General features: G+C 42.1%; 1 protein-coding gene across 1 annotated transcript in view; it reads left to right on the top strand.

Moving 5' to 3' along the window:
- Positions 1-27,939, top strand: part of DEPDC5 (DEP domain containing 5, GATOR1 subcomplex subunit) — a 2,513,958-nt gene that overhangs the window by 2,465,255 nt on the left and 20,764 nt on the right. The window contains exons 41-42 of the mRNA XM_044068865.1: positions 7,556-7,616; positions 9,186-9,268. Of these exons, the coding sequence (XP_043924800.1) occupies positions 7,556-7,616; positions 9,186-9,268 (144 nt within the window). The remainder of the gene's footprint in view (positions 1-7,555; positions 7,617-9,185; positions 9,269-27,939) is intronic.

Here is a 27,939-nt window from a genome sequence, read left to right as displayed (position 1 = left end):
GCCTGTTCATATACAACCAAGGATGAAAGGCCTGAGAATGTCAAGTAAATGTATCTAGAGTTAGGCTGGCTATTTATTAGTCTTATGCCCCCTCACCCTTCCTATTCCTATTTATTAGTCTTATGGCCCCCTTACCCTTCCTATTCCTTTGTATAACAATTAGTATGTTCCTTGATCACTCTGTGGGGAGGAAGTTAAACAAAAATATTGCCTAAAGTATGCAAGATCTGTCCATAACAGTTTCCAGTAATGAAGAGAAGCTTTCTGTCCTTGCTTGAAACTTCAGGCCTTAAGGTAGCAAGCAGACTTTAATTCTTAAATGAGAGGGGGAAGTTACATGCATGTGCAAAGTCTCTTGGATTTGCCTAAGTATTCAGAATGTTTCACATATCATAACCATAAAATTCCTTGAGGTATTGACACATCAGCAATATTTTGGTAAATCTGGGTTAAGTTGTGGCTAGACGTCAAATAGTTATTGGGCCGATAGCCTAATAATCACCTATGATCCTGTGCTTGGTAGCAGCACCATAGTAAAATGCTAAGATTACAGTTTTTATAGTAATTAAAGATATCCCTTCATTTCACTGTTGCGATATTCCTTTACGATAGAGATCCCCTGACAAGGGCAGCCTGACATCCGGCCAGTATACCAAAGCCTTTAGGTTATTAAGGGTACGCCATATGCCACACACACATCATATAGCATAGTGCATAAAGGTGACTTCCAAATGCACCATCCTCAGAACTTCTTTGCCACCAGTCCAAACACCATATTTGATTGCTGGTCTAAATGCTTGCTTCATTTACTGGTTCACCAAGCTATTTTCAGATAAATGCCCTGTTTGGGTTTTGTTTTTATCTTTTTTCTTTTGTTTTTGTTGCTTGGGAGGTTCATGTCATCCAGAAAGGGTAAATGCCAGTGCAGGAGACAGATTCCCTATAAAGATTGTCACGAGCAGTGTTTATGGTGTCTAGGTGTTTCGCATGACCATATGTCCTGTTCTGTTTGGCAGGCTTTCATCCTGAAGACTCTGCATAGTTGGCTTTCCTCTTTGGCCATATATTTAGAAACTCAATGTCTTAAGCTTTTGGCAAAAGACGTCATGGAAGAAACTTCCTGCTCTGAAGTTCAGCTGTCCACGAATAAGAAGAAGGCCAAGAAAGCTAGGTCTGATTCTTCGGCTGTGCCTCCTCTGCCAGACATCTCTGTTGAGGTTAGTGAAAGCCTGGAAGATCACCCAGCTCCTTTGTTGGATTCTTCTGCCATGACCACTTCGGAGGCCATCATGGATTTGGCTTCACGTATGTCCCTGGAGGCCTTGCAGACATCCGCTTCTGATGTTCAGGGGGAACCATGGCTAATTATTACCAAAGGGCCTAGGGATGTTCCTCAGATTTTGGTTAGGGAGGATGTACCGACTACCATTCTTGAGTGTTCTATGGGGTTTGAGCCTTCTTAATTTTACAAGGCTGATGTCCCTTTAACAAAGAAACAAAAAACTAAACATGTTTCTCCTGCTCCTAAGGACCCTCAGAGTGAATGGCAGAATTTCACTCAAGAATTGTTTAATGCCCTTATTCATAGATTAGGGTGGCCTAATGGTTAAGGTGTTTGCCTTACAAACACAAGGTGCAGGGTTTGAGACTCACAAGGGATAATTGGCTAGGCTTAAAATGGCTCGCAATAGCAGTTAGCTTAGTACTATGGCTTTGAAGCTTCCTCATGGAGTTTATGTTCCAGCCCCCCCCCCATCTTCTACTCCTCTTAAGAGACCCAGGGAACAAGATTCCTTTGAGGAGGAGGAATTCTTTGCCTATTTTTTCTAGATTCCTCCTCCTTTAGAATATGGTTCTGTGGAAGGGGTGTCCACTGGTTCTGACTTTACTTTTGAGGAGATTTCCTTTGGGGAGACTATTTCCAGAATGATGTAATTTTTCAAATGGGATTGTGCCAAGGAGTCTGAGGTTAAGAAGAGGTATTATGAGCTTCTACAGATGGACTGTCGTAGACCTTCTGCTGTTCCTCCTTTTCTGGCTGCCTATTCTGCTTCATCTCAGGTTTCTGATTCCCAGCCCCCTGCTCCCAAAAAACATAGGTTTTATAAGGTGCCTGATGATTACACGTTCCTTTATAATTGCCCATCTGCTGACTCTTCTGTGGTGTCTATGGCATCTGACAAGCCATCAAAGTTACTGCCTTCAACAAAGTTGCTTCTTTCCTATAAAGACAGCAGAGCTATGGAAAGACTGGGTAAGAAGGTATATACTTCAGCTATCCCTGCATTTAGGGCTGTCAGTTATCAGACCCATATGACAAGGTATATTTTCTCTTCTGTCTCAGGCCTTTCAGGTTATTTCTGACCTTCTTGACTTTGAGTGGAAGACTTCTGCTCCCTCTTTGTTAGGGACTTCTTCTCAGGTGGCTCGCCATTCTATTAAATTCTGTTATGGTGCAGCAGATGCTTCTTCTAGGGCTGCTGTCTTTGGTCCTGTGATGGAGATATTCCTGGCTTTGGCTCCAACCTTTGCCTGATGATATTAAGGCTAAGTTGATGGCTGCTTCTCTGGATAATAAGTATTTGTTTGGTGCTGCTGCTGCAGAATTAAGTCCCTACAGGAAAAGGTTAAGGCCTTACAAGGACTAAAACATATCTTTGTCTCCCCTGCACCTAAATGCCAAAGAAATTACCCTAATAAGTCGGCCTTTGTTCTTAGGTAGTCTCGCCCTTCCCCAGAATTAAAAACAGGTGGCAGAAGGGCTCCTTCTGCTAAGGCTACCCAGACTCCTTTAGCTCAGAAATCTCCTATTCTTGATAAACCAGGTGCTGTCTGACTGTCCTATTCCTTTCAGCCACATTCCTCTTTATGTTCATCTTTCCCTGTCCCTTCCTCTTTGGTTAAAGATTACTGAAGGTTCCTTGGTTCTTTCCATCATTCACCAAGGGTACTACATGGTCTGGAAATCTTTTCCCCTTTCATGGGTATACCTCAGACCCCTCAGAAACAATTAGCCTTTTTTCCAGAGGTGTTTCACGGTCTCTTGACTCAGGGGACTATTCAGGAAGTTCCAATTTCTCAAAGGGGGAAGGGATTTTATTCCAAAATGTTCTTGGTCCCGAGGAAAGAGGGCACCATTCTGGATCTCTCTCACCTAAACATGTTTCTGAGGGTCCCTTCCTTTCGGATGTTCCTTCAGACTTTTCCTGTGTTGCTTCCTCAGGCTTTTCTAGTTTCTTTGGACCTTACCTTCATATCCCTGTTCATCTCCTTTTCAGGAAATGTTTACGTTTCCCTGTTGCTTCCTAGCATTTTCAGTTTTCTGCTTTGCCCTTTGGCGTCTCTACTGCCCTAAGGGTATTCACCAAATGCTTCGCTCCTGTGATTGCTTTTTGCAGCTAAGGGGGTTACAGGTCTTTCCCTACTTAGATGACCTACTTTTTCAGGTATCCTCTTCTGAGATTCTATTGCAGCATTTTCATTTTGCCATCTTAATTCTGCAAAGCCTGGGGTTCAGTATAAATTTGCAAAAGTCCTTCCTGACTCCTTCACAAGATCATGTGTTTCTGGGATGCAAGATCCAAACTGTTCCAATGCTGGCATCCTTGCCACTTCCTAAGACCTTAGCTCTCATCTCTCATTGCCTTCTTTAATCCCTTTTGCCTTTGGCTTCAGTTACAGCCAGGGAATTTCTAAGAGCTCTGGGTTTTATGGTCTCCACCATTCCTGTACTCCCTTTAACCAAACTCTACATGAGAAGCTTCAGTGGTTCCTAAAGTCACTTTGGCTTCAGCACTCACATCCTTTAGATTTCATAGTCCCTCCTCTTCCATACCTCAAGCTGGACATGAGAAGCTTCAGTGGTTACTAAAGTCACTTTGGCTTCAACACTCTCATCCTTTAGATTTCATAGTCCCTCTTCTTCCATACCTCAAGCTGGAAATCCAGTGGTGGATTTGGCAGTTGTCACTCAACCCAGGGCTTCCTTTTCAAACCCCACTCCCTCTCAGGCACTGTTCATAGATGCTTAAGACATAGGATTCGGGGAGCTTCTTTTGGCTGTCTAAAAGTGCAGGGCTTTTGGTCTCCTCAACAAAAGAAGGAGCACACCAATGTCAGAGAGATGAGAGCTCTTCTGTTGGCTCTTCAAGCTTTTCATCCTCTTTTCATTCCAAGGCCCCTCAAGGTACTGACAGACAATACCACAGTTATATGGTATGTCAACAACTCTTTTCATTCCAAGGCCCCTCAAGGTACTGACAGACAATACCACAGTTATATGGTATGTCAACAACTCTTTTCATTCCAAGGCCCCTCAAGGTACTGACAGACAATACCACAGTTATATGGTATGTCAACAAGCAAGGGGGACAAGATCTTATCTCCTGTGCAGGCTAGCACTTCACGTGTTGGAGCTAGCTATCCTGTATGAAGTGGCACTTCAGGTAGTTTGCATTCCCTCAAATCAGAACATTGTGGCAGACTCTGAGCAGGCCCATATTACAATCCCACTAGCGGATGCTTCACTGGGATGTGTTTCTGGGGGTCTACTTCAGAAGATCGACAAAGCAAAACACTTGAATCACAAAAGACTGAATATTCAAAATACTGAACACATTTTTAATGCAGGGGGCAAGCCCCACTGCCTCCCACACCCCCTGCTAACTATATATGCCAACTCCAAGATCGCACAACAGTGGAGAAAGGGTAAATTCCATCTTTCAGTATTTTGAACTTTCAGTCTTTTGAGATTCAGTCTTTTGGTTTTTCAGTCTTCTAAAGTAGACCCATTTTTGGACATTGCCCACCAGTGGGGTGGTACTCAAGGTGATCTGTTTGCCTCCCCTCTGAACAAGCATCTTCCTCTCTTTCTGTGCCAGGTCCCCGTATCGTCTGGTCTGGAAGGTGGGTGAGCTCTCTCTTTCCTGGAATAAGATATCTCTTTATGCCTTCCCTGTCCTTCCTCTCATTCCCAAAGTCCTGTTCAAGGTAAAGCAGGATGCTCCCAAAATCTTGCTGGTGACTCCTTTTTGGCCCAGACAGCATTGGTTCCCTCTTCTTCTGCATTTAGACAAGGGCAGTCATCACAAGTTACCTCACAGGGTGGCCCTACCCATAAAAGACAAGGGATCTCTCATCCATCCCCACCTTTCCAGTCCTCAGCTGACACTGTGGGTGATAGGATTTTGATTCCATATAGACACCTTTTTCCTGAGGATGTGCTTAGGGTCCTGCAGGAGGCCAGGAAACCCACTACTAGGAAATTCTACTTATACGAATGGAAGAGGTTTTCTGTTTTGTGTCTTTCTCATAACCTGGATCCATTTTCTGTGGATGTACCTTTGGTTCTCTTTTATATGTGTTATTGCTCACTGCTGGGTTGGCATATTCTTCTCTTAAGGCCCACTTGTCAGCTATTTCTGCTTGTCTGCCTTTATCACCCCCTTTAGCGTCTAGACTTGAGGCTAAACAGTTTCTAAAAGGCATCCTTCATATTAGACCTCTCAGGAAGCCTGTCCCTCCTTCCTGGGATGTTAATTTTGTTTTGGAGAAATGGACCCAGGCTCCTTTTGAGCCTGCGGCTTCAATTTCCTTGCAGCATTGTTTTTGGAAGACTGTTCTTTTGTTGGAGCTTACTTCTGCCAGATGGGTGTCTGAGCTTTAAGCCATTATGGCTGTTCTTCCTTTAGTTTTCCATAAGGACAAGGTGTACTTTTGTACTAATCCTTCCGTTATGCCCAGTGGTGAATGAGTTGTCTCTTGATGAGGCTATTCATTTGTCTGCTTTTTTCCTTTCTCCACAATCTGCTAGTGTGAAGGTTTTGTATACTTTGGATCTGCATCGACAAGTCAGATTTTATTTGGATAAGACCAGAGCTTTTTGCAGCTCTGTTTAGCTGTTTCCTTTTATTTTAGGTCTTTAGGATTGGCTGTTTCCAAGCAAACTATTTCTCTTGCTCCGACCCCTCCTAATCTCTATGCTATACTTTCATTGCCATCAAGTATAGCTTCTCAAAACGTTGCCCTAGTCTTCCTCCTTCTCCTGACTCCTATAACTTCCTACTCTCCCTATTTTTGTTTCTTTTCACTTTAAATATTACAGGTTATCTGCCTCCCAGAAGTCTTAATGCTTAATGCACCATAAACCTATAACTTTGGCATACTGTACAGTTCTGTTATTTTTTATGTGTTTGTAGTAACTTCTGCTGACTTTTATTTCTGTAATACTCTGCATTAATTTTGATTCGATTCGTTGATGGTATTGTGAAATTGTGTGTAATAACTTCTGACTTATTTCTGTATTACCCTGTATTAATTTTGATATGATTGTTGCTGGTATTGTTTCTGTATGTATGTACATGGAGCTTTTCTCCCTGAGCCTCCATTGAAAAAGAGGTCATACTGGCCCAATGGACTTTCCCATTCAACAAACTGCAAATAAATAAAATAAATTTCTTCTTGGATAGCTAAAGCCAGTTCTTTTTGTTGTTTTTTTTTTCATGGCAAGAGCCTTCCTTCTTCTGTTAAGGCTCATTCTACTAGGGGTGTGGCTTCTTCTGGTGCTTTTTTCAAGGGTTTAAATAGTAACAGTAATCCTCTTTTTGAGGCAGCTACCTGAACTTCTGTGCAAACGTTTACCAAACACTATAAACTGAATGTGATATCCAGCGCCATCCTTCATGGCTTCCTGGAGTGCTCTGCTGGTCCTTCCTCCTCCCTGTCTTCTTTTTGAGCTTTGGCACTCTCCCTATTGTAAGGAAAACTGCAATCATGAAATGGAAGGATGTAGTACAGTTGTATAAAATCTTATCATAGCGGTAGATGTCCTTGACTTCACTGTTACAGTATTCACCCCCCCAGGTTCTTTTCCCTTCTGGATTTGCTTGTTACCTCTCTTATCCTTGGACTGGAATTCCTACTGGGGCTCTCAATTCTGAGGATGTCATGTCCAGATGTCACCTATTGTGCCCTATGCCATACATGGGGAGCATACCTATGATGTACAGAGTACCCTTAGCCACCTAAAGGTTTTGGTGTACTGGCTGGACATTAGGCTGCCCTTGGCAGGGGATTCCTATTGTAAGGAATACTGCAACAGTGAAGAGAAGGACATCTGTCATTATGGTAAGATTTTACACAACTGTATTTTCTGTGCTGTTTCCAAGTAATATTTACATGATTTAGTGGGTCACTTATGGAGAATGACTCCACTGATTGACAAATTGCACAAAGTGAGTAATGGAGGGCTTTTGTTAACTTTTAACAACAGGTAAAGAAGGTAGGTGAGATGAGTATTGATCTGTGATACTGCAAGGCACACAATAAGGGTCTGATTTGCCATAGGGCATTATCAGCCCCATGCTGGAAATATGGACACAGACATGGAGCTTATAGGTCCTAAAGTGTGAAATGATTGATACTTCAGTCTCATCTTTTCTTGAATGTCAGTTTCGGTGAAATTAAGTGTTTGCACTTTGTGTATTCTTATATCTCGACAAAACAATGTTTCCTTTCTAATGGAAGTTATTTTGATTTTTCACTCTTTACGTTGTAGGCTTTGATCCAGATACACACTGGGATCGCATGCAACTCTTCCAGGAAGCCATTGTTTACAGGTAAGTGCACCATTTGCCAGTAAGTGTTGTATTTGGAAATCTTCTCCTGCTGGGGAGGGCAGTACTTGACAGTTCTGTCCTTGAATGGTACTTGAATGGTGGAATTATAAAGGTAAACATGTGCATAAGGGAATCGTAGAGCTGAGAAGAAACAGATTTTAGTGTTAAATAGTAGCTGTATCTGTAATTCATATATAATTAATTAAGTAGGTATAGCAGGTGGGCTAACAGTGTTTACATGTTCACAGAGTTAATTTTTTCCATTTGGGAAAGTGTAGTCTGAGACAAAGCCTCCTTCCTTTGCAGTGTACCGGGATAGCATTCCTCCCTTTTGTGAGAGACTCCAGCAAGGCTGGAGTCCTCCCTTTGAGGTAGAAGACCATGAGGTGATATTTCTTTCTCTCCCTGGAGAACCGAGACTAAATTCCTCCTAGTGCTGAGCACTGCAGGGTTGTCATTCCTTTGGGAAGCAGCAGACAGAGAGGACCTGTATGCCAGGAGTATATTCCACCCTTTGGATGGAAGTGTACTGAAGGTGTAGGTCTTAGCAACAGAGTGCATTACAGAATTATAAACTGAGGTTACATTCCTTCTTCTGTAGACTAGGGCAGTGAGCGCATGTCCAGCTGGGGAGCATTATAATAAAGATCTTTTACTTTCCCTAGAGTAGCATTTCTCAAGTACATGCCTGTGTGCGAGAAACTAGTTAAAACACAGTTTTTCCTTACTGCCTTCTTCCAGAATGTGCCAGAGTGTGGGTACTATGTCCGTTTAGGGCCTGTTACATTGAGGATGCCTGCCTCATTCACAAGAAGTCCCTGTCTGTCTTTAGATGTACTGTACTCTGTTTCCTTTATATATCATACCAACATTTCTATGTCACAAAAACAGTATGCTATGATACCTTAAGGTGTAAAACATTTTGCTTTTGTTTCAAGTATCTTCCCCATCCTTAAAAAACTGCAACCAGCTCTATTAAATGAGGAAGGACATGTAGGTTTCTCAGATGCTGTGGATTTGTGAATGGAGCTGAGTGACTTGATGGTGAAAGGGGACACTAGCTGGCTGGACTAAGTTTTCTAGGTATTTAACTACCTAACTGTTCTCTCTCTCTATTAAGTATTTTGGGGTTGACAACATTTCTCTACTTTGTCTGAGGCCTCTTCTGAATTGCTTGGAGAAATGGCAACCTTTGTTCTGAATAGAGAAACAAGTGTTTTCACTGTGCCTAACTTTTCCCTTCCATGTCATGCATTGGACCTTACTGTCAACAAACCAGAGTCATGCATAGTCAGGGATAAAATCTCTGTGCCACCAGTGTTGGCCAGCTTATCAGACTGACTCACCTTTGTATTAACTGGGCTGACTGACCTTCCACTGACGACATCACTGTTTGACTACACCAACCAATTTGTTTGGGAAGTGAAGGTACTGCCTGGTCAGACTCATTGCCGTTAAGGTGTAAGGGATCACTGTAGGAAGTTTAAAGTAGAGGACTGTTATATATGCAATGCATCAGTCACATTCATTAAACATTATGTAAATGTTTTTGTTTGCTGTCTGTTTCAGGTTCGGATTCATCCATGATAAATACTCTCCTTCAAGCTTTAACTTTTCATCTGAGAATAAACCTCAATACGTCCATGTAACAGGTACGACAAATCCTTCCTTTAGTAGCAGTGATTCACATTTGTGTCGATTTTTCTTTTGCAAGACTCCTAGCAGACCCTGCTATTAATAGCATGTGAATATAGCTGTTTTTAATGCACATTGGCAATAATGGTTATGGCATTGTATATTCAGGTCGGTTTGTTTTCTCCTTGCTTATGGCCTAGACTGTTGTCGCTGCACACACAGTCCTCTCTATGTTAGTACTGTGACACAGGGGCCAGTTTGCACACCATTTATGAACAGCGTGAGAGCACTGTGTGTACGGACCACCTTATTATCAGTGCTATGTGTAAGAGTTCATGTGCTGATAGTTCATGTGTAAGTTATTCTGCCATCACTCTTTTGTCAGCCGATCTTCCTCCTCTGCAGATACAGATGTCTTTGTCAGTGCATATATGTACCAGATGTTCATCGTGTTTCACTGTTGCAGTCATCACTGTAGGGTTCTTCCTGCCGGCAGGCAGTCCTCGGTCGGCCAGAATCCCAAAGTCTGGGTCCGGCGTCGGCTGTTCAGTCATGATCCCTGACATTAGAGCGCTAGGAGTACAAAGCTGCCAGCCGACGCCATGTTCTCCAGTCTTTCTTGCCATGCGGTGAAAGCAGTTCACAAGTGCCGGTCGGCTGACTCCTGATATTTTTTCGTGCTTCAGTCCGAAGACTTACTTCTTCTTCTCAAAGCTAAGTACCCCATTGGGGAAATTTTTTCTTGCTCCAGTCCGATGTCAGAAAAAGTTAATAATTGCATTTCTTGTGGGAAGCAAATACCTCATAAGGATTTCCATTCTTACTGTATTCCTTGTTTAGACCCTGACCACGACGTAGCTAGTTGTCGGTTTTGTGCTAGATTTAACCAACGTACGATTAAGCGGAGGTACGATTTTGCTTTTCACTACTTTGGTAGGCGATTTAATTACAAAATGTCGTCGGACACGCTTCCGAATACCAGAGTTCACAAATGACACAAGGATAAGGACAGGCCTCTGAGGTCCAAATCAGACGACGTTATACAAGCAGAGCCAGCTTCAGGTTTGGCTGTCGTCAGTGAGGCGCTTTCGCAGCCCCTGTCATCGGCCATTTCAGAACCGATAGCCGAAACGGACTCCCACGCGGAGCCAACTAGGCCTTTGACCACTCCAGCTGCAGGACCTTCGGACAATGCTCCCTCGGATGGGTCCGGAGCCGCTGTGCAGGTACCGGCTTCCGAGGGGGGTTTCAGGCCTACACAGCTTCTGATAAAGGCAAAACCAAGGACAAAGACAAAGACTCCTTCTAAATCTAAGACACCAGCCCAGGCCTCTTCTGATCTGGGACCCAAATCCCAGAAACATTTACTTAAAATGGCGGAGGACTTGCTAACCATGATTAGGGGTTCACATCCCCCTCCAGACAAAAGGCCAAGGCAAGAGTTGGATTATGAATCTTCTGATCAGGCATCTATTTCTTCAGTGTCTTCCTCTGAACAGGAATATTCTTTCCCTCCTTATGAGGATTCTGATGCTGAGGAATCTATTCCATCAGCTTCTCCCCCTGAGGATTTTTCTTTTGGGGAAACTTTACATGACATGATGGAACATTTTCACTGGGAGGGACAGGAGTACTCGGAATCTAAGAGAAGGCTAAGGGATTTCCTTCTTCTTCCCCAACATAGACCCCTGGCTATTCCTACTATTTTGGATATTGTGGATGATGCCTTTTCTGAGGCTAATTTAACTCCTGACTCCTTTCTTCCAGCCCCTGCTAAGCCCGACAGATATTACAGGGTCCCTGACTCCCACCAGTTCCTTTACAAAAATCCTACTGCTGATCCAGAAACCATTTCTCAGGGTCCTAAGGGGGTTAAGGCTGCCTCTGCTAAAAACCCTATTCCGACAGATAAGGATTCCAGAGCTTTGGAGAGATGGGGCAAAAAAGTGTATACTTCTGCTACTTTATCGATTAGGGCTTTAAATTGCCAATTTCATATGCTAAAATATCAGCAATTTCTACTGTCTGTTATGAAACAAAAGTTAGGTACCATTTCTGCATGTGCAGATAATAAGGAATTACATGATTTGATGCATGCTACTGAACAAGTGGGGAAGCATGGTTTACACTGTGATTTTGATGCCTTGGAGGCTTCTTGCAGGGCGGCTGCCTCTGGCACAGTCATTAGAAGACATGCTTGGTTAAAGGAACAAAACTTACCTGAGCAAGTGAAAGCAAAGTTACTGGATGCTCCTGTTCAACATAATGTTTTGTTTGGGCCTAAGGCTGAAGAGGTGATAAAGAAAATGGAGGATAAGGCAAAATCCATGCAAACGGTTAAGGATTTCTTACAAGTTCAGCCCCCAAGATTTAGCAGAAATTGGCCAACAAAAAATTGGTCTTTTCCCAGCTCGGACAGGTCTCAGAGGGGTAGATATAGGCGCACCAGAGGGAGGCCTCAAACACAGACCTCTTACAGACCTAGACAATGGAGTGCTTCCACCTCCAGGGGTGGAGAGGACAGACCTCAATCATATAGAAAACAGGCTCAATGACTCCCCCTGCATGGCTCCAGGAACTTCTCTCCTGGAAGCCCCTCTAGGAGGAAAACTCTCTCTTTTTCAACAAAATTGGGCTTACATAACCCAAGACAAGTGGGTTCTGGATGTAGTTTCAAGAGGTTACAAATTCCACTTTCATACCTTGCCAAGACCAAACGGATGGCCAGACCTACCAAAACACCAATGGTCTGAGGCATTAAACCAGGTGGGATCCCTCATGGCTATGAGGGCCATAGAACTGGTTCCACAGTCAGAGACGGAGCAAGGCTTTTACTCAAGGCTTTTTCTAGTTCCCAGAAAGCAAAACTCATGGAGACCCATCCTGGATCTGTCACTCTTAAATACTTTCCTGGAGATACCAAAGTTCAAGATGCTTACTCTGCAGCAGCTCCTGCCAATGTTGAGCAAAAATGCATGGATGGTGACACTGGATTTAAAGGAGGCTTACCTACACATCCCTATCAGACAGGAGTGCAGAAAATACCTCCGGTTCAAGGCCGGCTCGAAACATTACCAATTCTCTGTGCTGCCCTTTGGCTTGTCTACTGCGCCCAGGGTCTTCACCAAGTGCCTGGCACCAGTAGTAGCTTATTGCAGACTCAAGGGTATTCAAATTTACCCTTATCTGGACGACTGCCTTATTCAAGCAGACAGCAAGGATGTTTTACTCCAGCACCTGGAATTTGTTCAAAATCTTCTCAAGTATCTGGGATTCACTGTGAACATAAAAAAGTCAAATTTGACCCCCACACAACAGATAACTTTTCTGGGTGCTCTTTTAAACACAACAACCCAGATGGCATTCCTGACATCCAAAAAACAACTACAGCTGGCTTCCACTTTCAAAACCTTGGCTTCTATAACTCATCTAACTGCAAGGAAATTCCTGCAGGCTTTGGGTTACATGGTCTCCTGCATCCTTCTCATACCAAATGCAAGACTACATATGAGAAAAATACAATGGTACCTAAAAAGTGTATGGTCCCAGCATTGCCACAGTCTAGACACACAGATTGTTGTCTTGCCTTGCCTACAAAAGGAATTCCATTGGTGGACCATGGCATGTCTTCACAACAAAGGGAAAGCCTTCAGTCTACCTCCAGCCAGCCAAGTGTTAACCACGGATGCCTCGCATTACGCTTGGGGAGCCCACTTGCAGGGAAAGGGTCTGCAAGGTTTTTGGACAGAGGATCAGGAGCACCTACCTATCAATTTAAAAGAGATGTTAGCTGTTCAGAATGCCCTCTTGGCTTTCAGGGATCTTCTACAACCAGGACAACTACAGATACGAACAGACAACACCACAGTTATGTGGTACATAAACAAGCAGGGGGGCTCACATTCCTACTCCCTTTGCAGACTAGCCATGACTCTATGGAACACAGCTCTAGCTTTCAAAGTGGATCTACAGGCTAAGTTCCTGCCAGGGAAACAAAATACTGTGGCAGACAGCCTGAGCAGGAACCTGTCAGACCCACACGAGTGGATGCTAGACACCCACATATTCAAGACGATTACAGAAGCCTGGGGCTGCCCGGACATAGATCTATTTGCATCCCCCCTCAACCACCAGTTACAGATTTTTTGCACAAGGACATTTCACAAGCTAGCATGGAAAGTGGATGCACTATCATTCAGTTGGAAAAACCTCAAGGGGTATGCCTTTCCACCACTACCTCTTCTACCACGGGTGTTATTAAAGATCAAGCAGGACAAGCCCAAGATGATGATTTTACTGGCCCCAAATTGGCCTCGTCAGTTTTGGTACTCAACACTGATGAATCTATCCCAGGAGCCTCCTTGGCTTTTACCTCACATTCCAAATCTTTTGTCCCAACACCAGGGCCAGGTTCTGCACTCGCATGTCAAAACTCTCAGCCTGGCGAATTCAGGGTCTATGACTAATCCTTTGCTTCCCAAACAGGTCATGGATGTCATCTTAGAAGCCAGACGGCCTAGCACTAAAAAATCGTATGCAGGTAAATGGAAGAGATTTTGCACCTGGATGCATGCTCAGGATTCAGATCCTCTCATTCCTAATATCCCACTGATTTTACTTTACCTGACAGACATGTTACATAAGGGTTTATCCTTCTCCTCCATAAAAATTCATGCCTCAGCTATCTCTGCTCATTACAATACAGACCATCCAATCTTTTCGCATCCACTTGTGAAACAATATCTCCGAGGAGCAAAGAATTTAAGGCCCACTAGGACACCACCCATACCTGCCTGGGACCTCAACTATGTTCTGGAAAAACTCACTCTGCCTCCTTTTGAGCCTGCTGCCACATCTGATATTAAGTATTTATCATGGAAGACAGCTATCCTACTGGCTTTGACTTCAGCCAGGAGAGTCTCGGAGTTACAAGCTCTCATGGCTGTGGAACCTTATATTATTTTTCACCAAGACAGGGTGTCTTTAAGGACTAATCCTACTTTCATGCCTAAAGTGGTTTCCAAAGTGGCTTTAAATCAAACTATTCACCTGCCAACTTTCTTCACTAATCCACAAAATAAGGGGGAAAGGATCTTGCATTCCTTGGATGTACTCAGACAACTTCATTTTTACCTGAACAGGACCAAGGATATCAGGAAAACAGAGCAACTGTTTGTTTCTTATGCAACAAACTCCCAAGGCAAAGCCATTTCAAAACAGACCATTTCTAAATGGATTGTTCATGGAATCAGATTTTGTTACTTTCATCATGGAAAGCAAATCCCAGGAAAAATTAGGACTCACTCTACCAGAGCTGCTGCTACTTCAGCTGCCTTTCTCAGGGGTGTACCTACCAAAGATATTTTGGAAGCTGCAACTTGGAGTTCAGTGCATACTTTCTCTAAGCACTATAATCTCCCTCTTTACTCTAAGTCTAGGGCAGGCTTTGCTTCTGCAGTCTTGCAGGGCCTTCTAGCCGCCCCTTCTACTCTAACCACCACCCTTTATCTCAGTTTTGGGATTCAACCCTACAGTGATGACTGCAACAGTGAAACATGATGAATATAGTACAGTTGTGTACACTTACCATAAATGTAGATGTTCGAGTGTCTTCACTGTTGCAGTCTGGGTTACCCTCCCTCCTGTCCCCTCTTATACTTTCACTAGTGTGCTTACCTACTTCAGCTTTCTTCTGAGGTGTATTTGCTACAGGCTATGGGGTTTGTGGTATGATATTTTTTGGTTTTTACTATTAGCCTTCATTTTTAGGCACCTGACATCTGGGGCAAGAAAAACTGGAGAACATGGCGTCGGCTGGCAGCTATGTACTCCTAGCGCTCTGACATCAGGGAGCATGACTGAACAGCCGACGCCGGACCCAGACTTTGGGATTCTGGCCGACCAAGGACTGCCTGCCAGCAGGAAGAACCCTACAGTGATGACTGCAACAGTGAAGACACTCGAACATCTACATTTATGGTAAGTGTACACAACTGTACTTTTGGCTGTCGCTACATGTAGGAATCATTAGGTTAGTTGTGTGTATTCTGACAAGCACCTTTTACTGTACTGACACTTACAGGGTATACAGAGTACATTTACTGTTTATGTGAGCTGTTACTGGTCATCCTGCAGTCGTAGTGTGTAGTTGGCCATCTCCTTATATTTTATGCAGTCAACTAGCACTGCATATACAGATTTCTTTTAGGACACACAGGGCTGTCAGCTAGAACATTCCATAGGCATTACTTTTTTGATGCTGCATGTAGAAGTTTATCATAACGTATGGAACTGCCTGTAAATGTCTTACGTGGGGGTCAGCTTTTTGACATTACACATACAGATTTGTCGTAGAATTCATGGGACCATCTCCCAGCATCTCACATGATTATCATTTTTCTGATACTGCACAGCTTTATTGTAGTACACATGAAATAGTCTCCCAGCATCTCACATGATTGTCAGTTTTCCTGATATTGTACGCAGAGATTTATTATGGTACACATGTCTGTCTCCCAGCATCTCACAATTATCACTTTTCTGACATTGCACAGATTTATTGTAGAATTCATGGAACAGTTTGCCAGGCCTGCATCTCACATGACTCTCCGATCCAATGTTGTCTTTTCCGTCAATCTCAACTTGTGAGTTATTAGATATGATCTGGATTCGAGGCCAACACCTCAGATTCTTCAACCCCAAAGCTCAGCCTCCTCTACCCGTAATACACTGCCCTCACTGATTCTACCCAGCTCTCTGATAATGATACAAATGTGATTCTAAATTTTCCGTTGGATACAGATTTAGTTTTTGGCCCCGCTGCTGCAGAAGGGATCAAAAAGTGTGATGAAAGGGATAAGTTGATACAGGTAATCTGTACATTTTTTCAGCCCTCCTTTTCCAAATTTTTTAAGTGATTCACTCAGTCTGAATAAATGCAGATAAATAGGTATTCAAGAAGAAATAGCAAGGGGATTCTAGAAAGAATTCTGGAATCCCCCATAACCAAGGACAGACCAACAAGTCAGAAGTCCTATTTAAGGGACCTTGTTCCCCCCACCCCCCACCCACCCTGGCAGCCCATTTTCCCTTCCAGAAAGTTTGAATCTCTTCTTTGTCTTTGGCAACAGATGGGTTCAAAAGATCATTCTTCAAGGTTACACATATCAGTGGGAGGACATTTCTCCTTTCCAAGGGGTAATCCCTCATCCATCTGACTAGACTCTCTTATTTTCCCTGGTCCTTCATTATATGCTATCCCAAGGAGTGATAGAACAAGTTCTTCCTCCCCAGGTGGGAAAGATTTTTATTCAAGTATGTTTTTAGTGCCAAAGGAAAAAATATGCTTGGAGACCAATTCTGGGGCTTTCTTTCCTATACCTGTTTGTGATCGTGTCCAAATTCAAAATGATGATGTCACTTTACAACCTGTTGCCTATTCTTCCTCATTCAAATTTCCTAGTAACACTAGATTTAAAAGATGCTTATCATCACACCACTATTTATCCATACTTCAGGTGTTTCTTATGGCTTTTGTGTGTCTGAAACAATTAATCAGTTTCCTGCCTTATCCTTTGGACTATCCACTGCAGCAAGACTGTTCACAACGTGTCTAGTTCCACTTAGAGCTCAGTGCAAGCTGCAGGGTATCCACGTTTCCCATATTTATGTGACGTGCTTATCTTTGCTGAATCTTTTTCAAAGTTTCAGGAAATCTCTCACTCGGGTGGGAAATCTCTTACACAAGCTGGAATTCCAACAGAACACTCAAAAGTGTTTTTTTGGATTGTATTCCCAGGCAGTTAGTTAGACACGTCAGTTCCAAGAGCTTTTCTTCCATAGGAAAATGTATCAATATCTAGAGCTATTTCTAAGGTTTTGTACTCAGACTTTGGTCACTGCAAGGGAATACCTCAGGAGTTTGGGTCTCATGGCATCTATGATTTTCTTGATACACCTGGCAAGACTCCACATGAAGATACAGAGGTATATGAAGTCTCTGTTTTAAGTACCAACATCCTCTGTCCTTCCAAATCCCAGTACTGGGGTTTGTCAGAAGAGAAATCACTTGGTGGAGATTGCAAATCCAGGTCTGCTCTTCTCCCTCACTGTTCCATAGTCGTCAGTCACCTTGGATTTTTCTTGAGGATCATTTTCAGGAAGAGAAAAGTGCAAGGTGTGTGGGTTACCAAGGACAAATGCTAGCACATAACTACAAAGGAGAAACGTGCCCTGATAAGGCACTCAACTCTCTAAATCATCTTTGGTTCCCAGGACCTCTTCAAGTTGTTACAGACAATACCACAGTCGTGGTACATCAGCAAGCAAGAGGGAGTCAGGTCATACCCCCTTTTGCACACAACCCATGTTAGTTTGGGCTTAGGCTCTAGGGGTTCCAGGTGTTTCCTTATCTGGACAACTGCCTCAAAGGCATCTCTAATCCAAACAAGGAACTAATTACTGTGACTGTGTTTATCCTTGGGCATATCTGTGAACTGCAAGTCCAGTCTGGAACAGATACATGTCCTGGATTTCATTGGTTGGCATCTGAATACTGTCAATGAAATTGCTAAATTAATCCCCCCCCTCCAGACTATCCTCCCTGCAGATTCAAGTCTCCCATTTTTAAATTTTCAGATGTCTCCAGCTTACCGAGTTCTTTGGCCTGATGACCACATATATTTATCTTGTGCCACCGACAAGGTTCCACACAAGTTCTTCAGTTGACCCTGTTGGTTCAGTGGTCAGTCTCCTGTCATCCTGTGGACTTTCCCATTTGTCTTACCAATATATGTTGTTGTCATATTGCTTCTTGATGGCTAGAATCTCACCAAGTCAGAACAGGTCATCCTTTTGTTTTACCTTAGTCCCAGGCCACAGTTACCATGGATGCTTCCCTCCTGGGGTGGGGCATTTTGAAAAGAAGATGGCACAGGGTATGTATTCCTAGTTAGAGGCCAGTCTTAGTATCAGTGAGAGCAGTTTCCTAGCATTGCAGCCCTTTTAGGACTTTCTCCTCAGGGGTGTGTGATAGCCATCCAGTCCAACAACACAGCAATGGTGTGGTACATAAATGGAAAAAAACTGTTATATCCCCTGTGTCATGAGGCCACAAGAGTGTGGCAATGGGTGATGTCCTTGCAGTAGTTTCTGACAGCAGTACACATCCCAGGGAAAGCTAACATACTAGCAGACAACTTGAGCAGAAGCATCCTCATGCCACACGAGTGTTTCCTTAATCCGGAGATAGTGGCATGAGTTTTGGCCTCTGGGATCAACCCTTCTGTGATCTCTTTACTCCCCCCCTTCAACACCAAGTGCAGCAGCTTTTTTCCCTAATCCTCTCAGAGTGACATTCACGAAGGGGCACTCTTCATGCTTGGCCCCTTGGGTCTCCATTATGCTTATCCCCCCAACCCTCTTGATAACGTTTCTTCAGAAGACAGCCCATTGCAGAGTGACTGGGATCCTCATAGCCCCCTTTGGTTGAGACAAGTTTGTTTCTTCTTTCTGTGGCCTTATCTGTTGCACACACTTTGAGTTCTGGACCCTGTTCCAGCAGTCATTTCTCAGTCCTCAGGCCAACCTCATCCGAATCTCAAGTCCCTCAGAATGATCACTTGGTTCCTCCAAATTCAGTGATAGCCAGAGACCCCAAGTTTTCTAAACGTTTTCTACAGCCTTTCTTCTTCTCACAAACCTTTGACAATGATGCTTTTTACTATGAAATGGAAAAGATTTTCTGTTTGAGCCTCAACCAAATTTTTAGATCCCTTGCCTATTTTTTGGACAGAATTTTAGATTTCCTGACTGATCTGTTTAACTCTGGTCTCAGTTATTCCACTATCAAGGATCATTTAGCTGCCATATCTAATTGTCATGTAGGCATGCATAATACACCTGTTGCATCAAACTATCAAAGGTCTTTTTGAAAGTACATTCCTCCTTAGACCTCTGCCAGGGATCCAGTTCCTCCTTTGGATATGTCCCTAGTCTTGAGAGCCTTGACTAGACTTTCATTTGAACCATCCACTATAGTAAATTTGAAACTGCTGTAATGGAAGACTGTTTTTGGTGGCCATTACTTCTGCAAGAAGGCTTTCAGAACTTCAAGCTGTGTCCTACACACCTCATTATCTTATTTTTCATAAGTATGGGGTATTTCTATGTACCAGCCTTTCTTTCTTACCTAAAGTGGTCTTTGAGTTGAACTTAATTTAGCCAACCCATTTACCTGTTTTCTTCCCCAGCTGTAGCAACAAAGGATGAGTCTCTTTCTACTGTTTGGATGTGCATTGTCAACTTAAATTTTATTTGGACAGAACTAAAACATTCAGAAAAATCAAGCCAGGTTTTTGCTTCCTTCTCCAATACCCAGTTGGGCAAACCTGTTTCAAAAGTGATCTTATTCAGATGGCTGTCCAGTTGTATTCCCTTTGTTTATCCATGGAAAGGAATCCCTTTTCCTGGTAAACCTAGAACCCATCCGCAAGAGCTGTTGCTGCTTCACTTGCCTTTTTTGGTCTGACCTCTTACATGATTATTGCATCCTTTGGGAAGTCATCTGTACCAGGGAACTACCGCATTAACAATACACCCTTAAGAGTTGACCCAGTTGTTTGGCATTTGGGAACTTATGTGGAGAGTGACCTAACTTTTGGCCAACGTGTAACTGTTGTATGGAAGTCCTTCAATAGTGCACATCTTATAAACAAATGGATTGTGTCTAGATCTAGGGACATCATTGCCCCCCATTACTTAGCCCTCATTAGGCCAATCATTTAATATAATGCCCCTTTTGGCATGTCTCTGTCCAGACTCATGCAATGACTGGGGCGCCCACAGAAATACCTTGCTAAAACAATACAGGGACTAAACAACATGTCTTACGTGGACCTACTCAAAGCTCTGTCACTATACTCTGTATCCTACAGACTGCTAAGAGGGGACCTATGTAAGGCATACAAGGCATCCTTCGACCCGTTACTGATGAATTTATTGCACATCAGAAATAGTGATCTAAACCTCTTCTGCAACATCAACAGAAAAGTTTCAAGGGACAGATATATCTCACAGAGGATATCTCTGCTCTGGAACAGACTCCCCATCCACATAAAACATAGTTCATCCCTGTCCATATTCTTTGAAAAGGTCACTAAGACAATGGGTGAGGGCAAAATGGTATACCACCTACCTTGACCTGGCTAAGGGATTTGATACAATACATCACTTGGGCATTATAAACACATTCACATATAGGTTGATAGGAGTTTACTAGGCTAACAACCACAAGGGCCATTTTAAGCGTAGCCATGCATCTCAAAAGCATATAGGCATAAATCCCTATGTGACATCTGGATACCCAGCTGGTGCTCAGATAGGACCCAGGAAGATAGGATAAGGGAGAACACCTCCACAAAGAGGCTGTCCATTAGCTGAGTCCCTCAAGGCTGTGCGCTAGGTCTGCTCCTTTTTGGCATCTACTCCTGGGAAGTCCAGACCAATGTCAAGGGCCACTGTCTGACCAAGTTTGCAGAGGATTGAAAACTAGGAGCAGTCATAGAATCCTCCCAAGACACTAACATCCTTCAGGAAAGACTAAAACAGACAAATGATTGGTGCCAAAGCAACAGTTTAAAATTCAGTGCCAAAAAAATTGCAGCAGTACCCTTTGTGAAGTCAACCGCCCTAGGAAATTGCCTAATCAGTAGCACATCTCTATGAGTAGAACCAGTAGTCAAGGATTTGGGTAGACATGTAGATAGTAACCTGTCTTTCAACCAACATGCGTCTAAAGCTAGTGAGGAAATCATTCTATGTTGCTCAACGTGTATGCAAGGGTATGTCATCTGGGTCCAAGGAAGTTATCATTCCCTCATCGGGTCCATCATCGAGTACAATAACCCCTTTGTACTCTGTTTTCTACAGACGGTTGAGAGGTGATCTGTGCCTGGCATGCAGGGCATCCTTGGCTGCCACTCGGACTGTCCTTTTGCATATCTGCAAAACAAATAGCATCAGAATTACTTTATCTAGGGATTTAAACTGCTTGCAACATAAATAGGACACGTTGGAAGAATGGGTATGTCTGTCAGAGAATTCCCGTTCTCTAGAACAGATCTCCCAACCATGTGAAGCAGAAATTTTCCCTAACCCTTTTTAAGAGAAACCTGGACCAGTGTCTCTAATGGACAGAGGCAGCCTGTAAATATTGCTCTATTTTCCATAAACCCCTTAAAATAACCTCTAAGGTGCATGTACTTGCAAGATACAAGTGGGATGCTTGGCTAAGCTTATAAATGCCTCAGTGGTCTTTAGTTTGTAGGTTCATAGTGTATATTAGGCTGTCAAACAGATATAATTCAAAGTCCTATAATCAGAGTTGTAAAATGTCAAGCACATACAATTTAAAATCATAAAATCAAGACTGTGAACTGTTAAACTTATGAAATTCAAAATCCTAGAAGCAAGGTTATAAACTGCCAAATGCATGCAATTTAAAATCCTAGAATCATGGTTGTAAACTGTAAAACAAGTGATTTAAAATCATAGAATCAAGACTGTACACTGTTAAACTTACATGATTCAAAATCCTAGAATTAATTCTGTAAACTGTTAAACGCACAATTCAAAATCTGAATAGATGTCTTGAAGCAAGTTGTATATCTGACCAGTGAAGTGGTATGCAAGATCCCAAAACACAAGCCTAATACATTGACTCTGATCACATTAAAACATGGAAAACATGACATTTAGTGAGCCTCTTTGATTTTGCTAGTGACAAACTCACTGATATCAACTTTCTGTCCTGACTAGCCAATCACCATAACTGAACAGTGCTTTAAAAAAGTAAATGTTTTTATATGGTGAGTGTCTGTGTGTTTCAAGCTAGTTCAGGCCTTGTGCTTTCATTAAGTCAGTTCTAGGCCGATCGACTACAGAGCTACGTATCTCCCTCCACATTCTAGTTGTGTTCTTGGTGTATCTGTTGTCGCCCAACCCTTATAATAATTTGATAACGTAGTTCCATCACCCTCCTTATGTAATAGCTGCTATCAGTAAGCACACAAGTATCATTTTGTGAAGTCTCTTTCGTTAAGATGTTTAAATACAGTGGTCCTCCCATTGTATTTCCTAGAGCTAGAATACAGTGTGTCCTCCAAGCCAATCCACATTGCTGTTTTACATTTGGTGACTGAGGCCTTGTGTTGCCTGCCCTTATTATAACTTTGGTAGCTACTCCTAGTCTTGTCTGCTCGTATTGGTCAGCACTAGAGGATGAAATTGTTAAGTTCCACCCCTTTGAATGCTAAAGCTTGAAAGATCCTTTTTTTGCATTTGTCCTACCTACATAAAGTGCTTCATTTTCTTTACTTGTCTGAACACCTAAGCATTGGACGAGATGGACGGTCGTCCTGCTAGTTTCACCTCTGTTGCCACTCTTTTAGTACTCTGTCACCTAAGACAGAGTACAAACCACCTTATGCTCACAGATAATGAGCTTATTCATAACGCTGATAATTACATCTGTGAGAGATATAAATATCGAATTAATCTGGAGGCTTCTTCTCTCATCTATAAACTTTCTCTGTGACCTTTATACACCTCAAACGCGATCCTTCCCTAAATGCACCAAAATGTCTTAAGCTTGAGACTGTAAACCAGTCACTTTTAGAGCTACATAGAAATAAGATGATTAAGTCTCAGCAAAAAAAGGGCCACTTACCCAGAAGTCACCTTTTGTAAACACCTGTATTAAATAATCACTTAAGACGTAGGAAAACATACATTAACAGAAAAGAAAACAAATCATTTTAACAATTTTCCATTTAAATACAATATACATCATGTATGTTTTCTTTGCTACTGTCAGTCCAACATTACCAAAAAATTGCTGAATTCCTGCCTTCCCTTAAACCTCACTCCTTCTACTCCTGAACATTATTTTACATGTATTGTTCCCACAGTTTGTTTGCTTGTATGTAATTTGCTCCACCCTTTTCTAAAGAACCATCTTCCAGTTCTTTTAACTTTTTTATAATATTCAGTACTTCAAATACAGTTGTTATAAACTTGGATTACAATTTCCTAGTAATTGCTTTTTAGGCAGCCAACAGAATTAAACTTAATAAGGCCTTACTATGTCTAGGCAATTCAGATCCTCAAAAGAATCATTTCCTTACTTACAACCATTTGCTCAGACAATATTTATGACAGAGTACTGTGCAGAGAATTTTAAAAATCTGCCAACTCTTTACACTCCCAAAACATATCTCCCCAGTTACCTCTTTCTTCACCATTACACTTCCAATGTTTGATATCTATTAGAGGAAAAATTCTTTGAAGTCTGCTTGGAGTTTAAAAATACCTATGCAAATACTTCCAATCAAAGATCATAAACCTTCTCGTCTTGATTGCATACTTGGGAGCCTTACATATGTCTTGCCATTATTTTGTTATAAATTGCTTTTCCAATATTTATATGCCTTACTAATTATCCCTTTTGAACAGCTGCTTTTGTTCATGATTCAACTGAAAACTCTACTAGAGCAGGTCATTCACTTAAAATTTCCCTGTCCCTTTCTCTGTACTCTGAGATCAAGCCCTGGTAGGGAAGGCAGTCTGTAGCTTGCAATCCAAATGTCTTCTCGGCCTCATCCCACTCTTTTACCTTTCCTGCTTATTTGCTGCCAGTATCTTGGTACCTTTGCCGCGTTTCTCCAGGAAATTCCAGCCCCTCTTGCCTATTTTCTGTACCCCACTTGCAGTCATCCCTATTGGCAAATTCTCCTTCCTCCCTTCTTGTATTGGCTTAGTTCTTAGAATACTTTGTTGCTTTTGAATATAATATTTTATGTGGTTGCTATTATTTCCCTTAAGGATCTGCATTCAAAATCCCACTCTCTCTAGTTCTTAATCTTCCACCTTGCTTCATCATCATCATCCATTTCCACTTTGAATTGTAGCTTTCTGCTTGTGCTGTGTATATGAGCCTTAACTCTGTAGCTCTAAAATATCCCTTCAAATCAGGTAAACCTAAAGCGCCTTGTTCTATTGGAAGGATTAACTTACCCCACTTACCTCTTGGCCTCTTTCCCTCCCAGATAAATTCCTTTATTTTTTTTATTATTGTCCACAGCTTGTCCTTGGGTTTATATAAGTGTGCCTGACCTGTATACAAGACTAAATAAGAGCTTCCAGTTTCTCAGTTTTGTATTTATTTTTTTTAGTCTCTTCCCACATATCCTTAGCTGCCATAACATAAGCCATTATTAATCCATACGCCTAAATACTTCTCTTATGTCCCATAGATATGGTGCTTCTCCTCTTAAAATACTGTTAAGCAAAACCTTCCAGATCTTTATCAGTTTTTCCCTCCTAGCTTCCAAACTTCCACAGGAATACCATCTATTCCTAGGGGCTTTCCTGTAGATTGATTATATATCTCAGTTTTATGTCATCTTCTCCTATCTTAACCATTAGTAATTGAGCCTCAAATACCTCTGACCTTGGAATATTTAATTCTTCCATAAACATTTCCATTTGTATCTTTTCTTGATTTCCATATTACTCTGCTTTATACAGACTTTCATAGAATTTACGAAATATTTCTAATACCTCTACAGAATCTCTTATTACCTTCCTTTGTTATAGGCTCCCTAAGCTTGGCGACAGCCCTTTCTACTTTCTGTTGCCTGAGTCATTATACTAAAAGTTTTTGTGCTCTGCTGTTATTATCAAAAAACAGTTGCTTAACAGCAATCATTCTAAACTTGTGCATATTATCGAGGTAATCCCTTATTTTCTGCTTAGCATTCTGCAGTTGTTCCTCTTCTTGTTCTGTGAGATTCCCCCTCTTCTGCAATACTTTACCATTTGTCAGTCCCTCTGAATAATTATTGTTACTTTTTAACCATAGCTCCCTTTCTTTTATTTCCACCCTATTTTTAAACCCACCTTAATTTTATCCCACTGCTTGCTATATTTTCAAAAGAAATTTCTATCCTCTCTAAAAGCTACTGAATAATCTTCACTACCCATTCCTTAAATTCCTCTCTTTTCAACCTCTAGGTGGGAAAGCTCAAGTGTCTCATTTTTATATCATTGCCCTGTGTTTTTATTTTAGTTATTACTGGTGCATGATCTGAAATAGTTATTCGGTACGTATCAAGACCCGTCAGTTAAATGCACATGTTCCTGTGAAATGTAAATTCTGACTAGCCTAGCCCAGTTTTTATATTTTGGGGGAGAATATGTAAATTCACTCCGAACTCCTATTAATGAATTCACATTTTCCATGCCAAATATTTTCTTAAATTTCTTCAAAAATCTACCCTCCTTTGCTATACTTTCCCTTCTGGGTCCTCCAGACTCATCTTCACTGTTGTGTCACATTCCAGTCCCTACATATAAGTAATATTCCTTGCTGAAAACTGATTAGTTCTCCCAGAATTTTCTTAAGCTCCATTATAGCAGGTTTAAGTGGAATATAAATACATGCCAGTGTAATCCTACACTTAAGAAGTAACAAGAACTATTTTGAGGGACTGACAGAGTATTGCAAAATAGGGGAATCTCACAGAACAAGACGAGCAACTGCAGAATGCTAAACTAAAAATAAGGGACAACCCTGATAATATCTGCGTGTTTAGAAGGATTGCTGTTAAGCACCTGTTTTTTAATAATAACTCTAGAGCATAATAGCTTTTAGCACGACTCAGGCAACAGAAAGTGGGAAAGGCCTGTCACCAACCTTAGTGAGCCTATAACAAAAAAGATAAGCGATCCTGTAAAAGTATTACAAATATTTTGAAAATTCTATGAAAGTCTGGATAAAGCAGAGAAATATGGAAGTCATGAAAAGGTAAAAATGGAAATGTTTATGGAAGAATTAAATATGCTAAGGTTAGAGGTAGAGGAGACTCATTTACTAGCAGCATAGGAGGAGATGAGATAAAAGTGGTGATGAATAACCAGTCTACAGGAAAGGCCCCAGGAATAGATGGTATTCCTGTGTATGTATAACCAGTCTACAGGAAAGGCCCCAGGAATAGATGGTATTCCTGTGTATGTATAACCAGTCTACAGGAAAGGCCCCAGGAATAGATGGTATTCCTGTGTATGTATAACCAGTCTACAGGAAAGGCCCCAGGAATAGATGGTATTCCTGTGTATGTATAACCAGTCTACAGGAAAGGCCCCAGGAATAGATGGTATTCCTGTGTATGTATAACCAGTCTACAGGAAAGGCTCCAGGAATAGATGGTATTCCTGTGTATGTATAACCAGTCTACAGGAAAGGCCCCAGGAATAGATGGTATTCCTGTGTATGTATAACCAGTCTACAGGAAAGGCCCCAGGAATAGATGGTATTCCTGTGTATGTATAACCAGTCTACAGGAAAGGCCCCAGGAATAGATGGTATTCCTGTGTATGTATAACCAATCTACAGGAAAGGCCCCAGGAATAGATGGTATTCCTGTGTATGTATAACCAGTCCACAGGAAAGGCCCCAGGAATAGATGGTATTCCTGTGTATGTATAACCAGTCTACAGGAAAGGCCCCAGGAATAGATGGTATTCCTGTGTATGTATAACCAGTCTACAGGAAAGGCCCCAGGAATAGATGGTATTCCTGTGTATGTATAACCAATCTACAGGAAAGGCCCCAGGAATAGATGATATTCCTGTGTATGTATAACCAATCTACAGGAAAGGCCCCAGGAATAGATGGTATTCCTGTGTATGTATAACCAATCTACAGGAAAGGCCCCAGGAATAGATGGTATTCCTGTGTATGTATAACCAATCTACAGGAAAGGCCCCAGGAATAGATGGCATTTCTGTGTTTGTATAACCAATCTACAGGAAAGGCCCCAGGAATAGATGGCATTCCTGTGTATGTATAACCAGTCCACAGGAAAGGCCCCAGGAATAGATGGTATTCCTGTGTATGTATAACCAGTCCACAGGAAAGGCCCCAGGAATAGATGGTATTCCTGTGTATGTATAACCAGTCCACAGGAAAGGCCCCAGGAATAGATGGTATTCCTGTGTATGTATAACCAATCTACAGGAAAGGCCCCAGGAATAGAGGGTATTCCTGTGTATGTATGACCAATCTACAGGAAAGGCCCCAGGAATAGATGGTATTCCTGTGTATGTATAACCAGTCTACAGGAAAGGCCCCAGGAAGAGATGGTATTCCTGTGTATGTATAACCAGTCTACTGGAAAGGCCCCAGGAAGAGATGGTATTCCTGTGTATGTATAACCAGTCTACAGGAAAGGCCCCAGGAAGAGATGGTATTCCTGTGTATGTATAACCAATCTACAGGAAAGGCCCCATGAATAGATGGTATTCCTGTGTATGTATAACCAATCTACAGGAAAGGCCCCAGGAATAGATGGTATTCCTGTGTATGTATAACCAGTCTACAGGAAAGGCCCCAGGAATAGATGGTATTCCTGTGTATGTATAACCAATCTACAGGAAAGGCCCCAGGAATAGATGGCATTCCTGTGTATGTATAACCAATCTACAGGAAAGGCCCCAGGAATAGATGGTATTCCTGTGTATGTATAACCAATCTACAGGAAAGGCCCCAGGAATAGATGGCATTCCTGTGTATGTATAACCAATCTACAGGAAAGGCCCCAGGAATAGATGACATTCCTGTGTATGTATA

This window comes from Protopterus annectens, chromosome 4.part0 (assembly GCF_019279795.1).
Source record: "Protopterus annectens isolate FY-2018-M chromosome 4.part0, PAN1.0, whole genome shotgun sequence".
In the NCBI taxonomy this organism is placed as follows: Eukaryota; Metazoa; Chordata; order Ceratodontiformes; family Protopteridae; genus Protopterus; species Protopterus annectens.
This window is presented reverse-complemented; position numbering and strand designations above follow the sequence as displayed.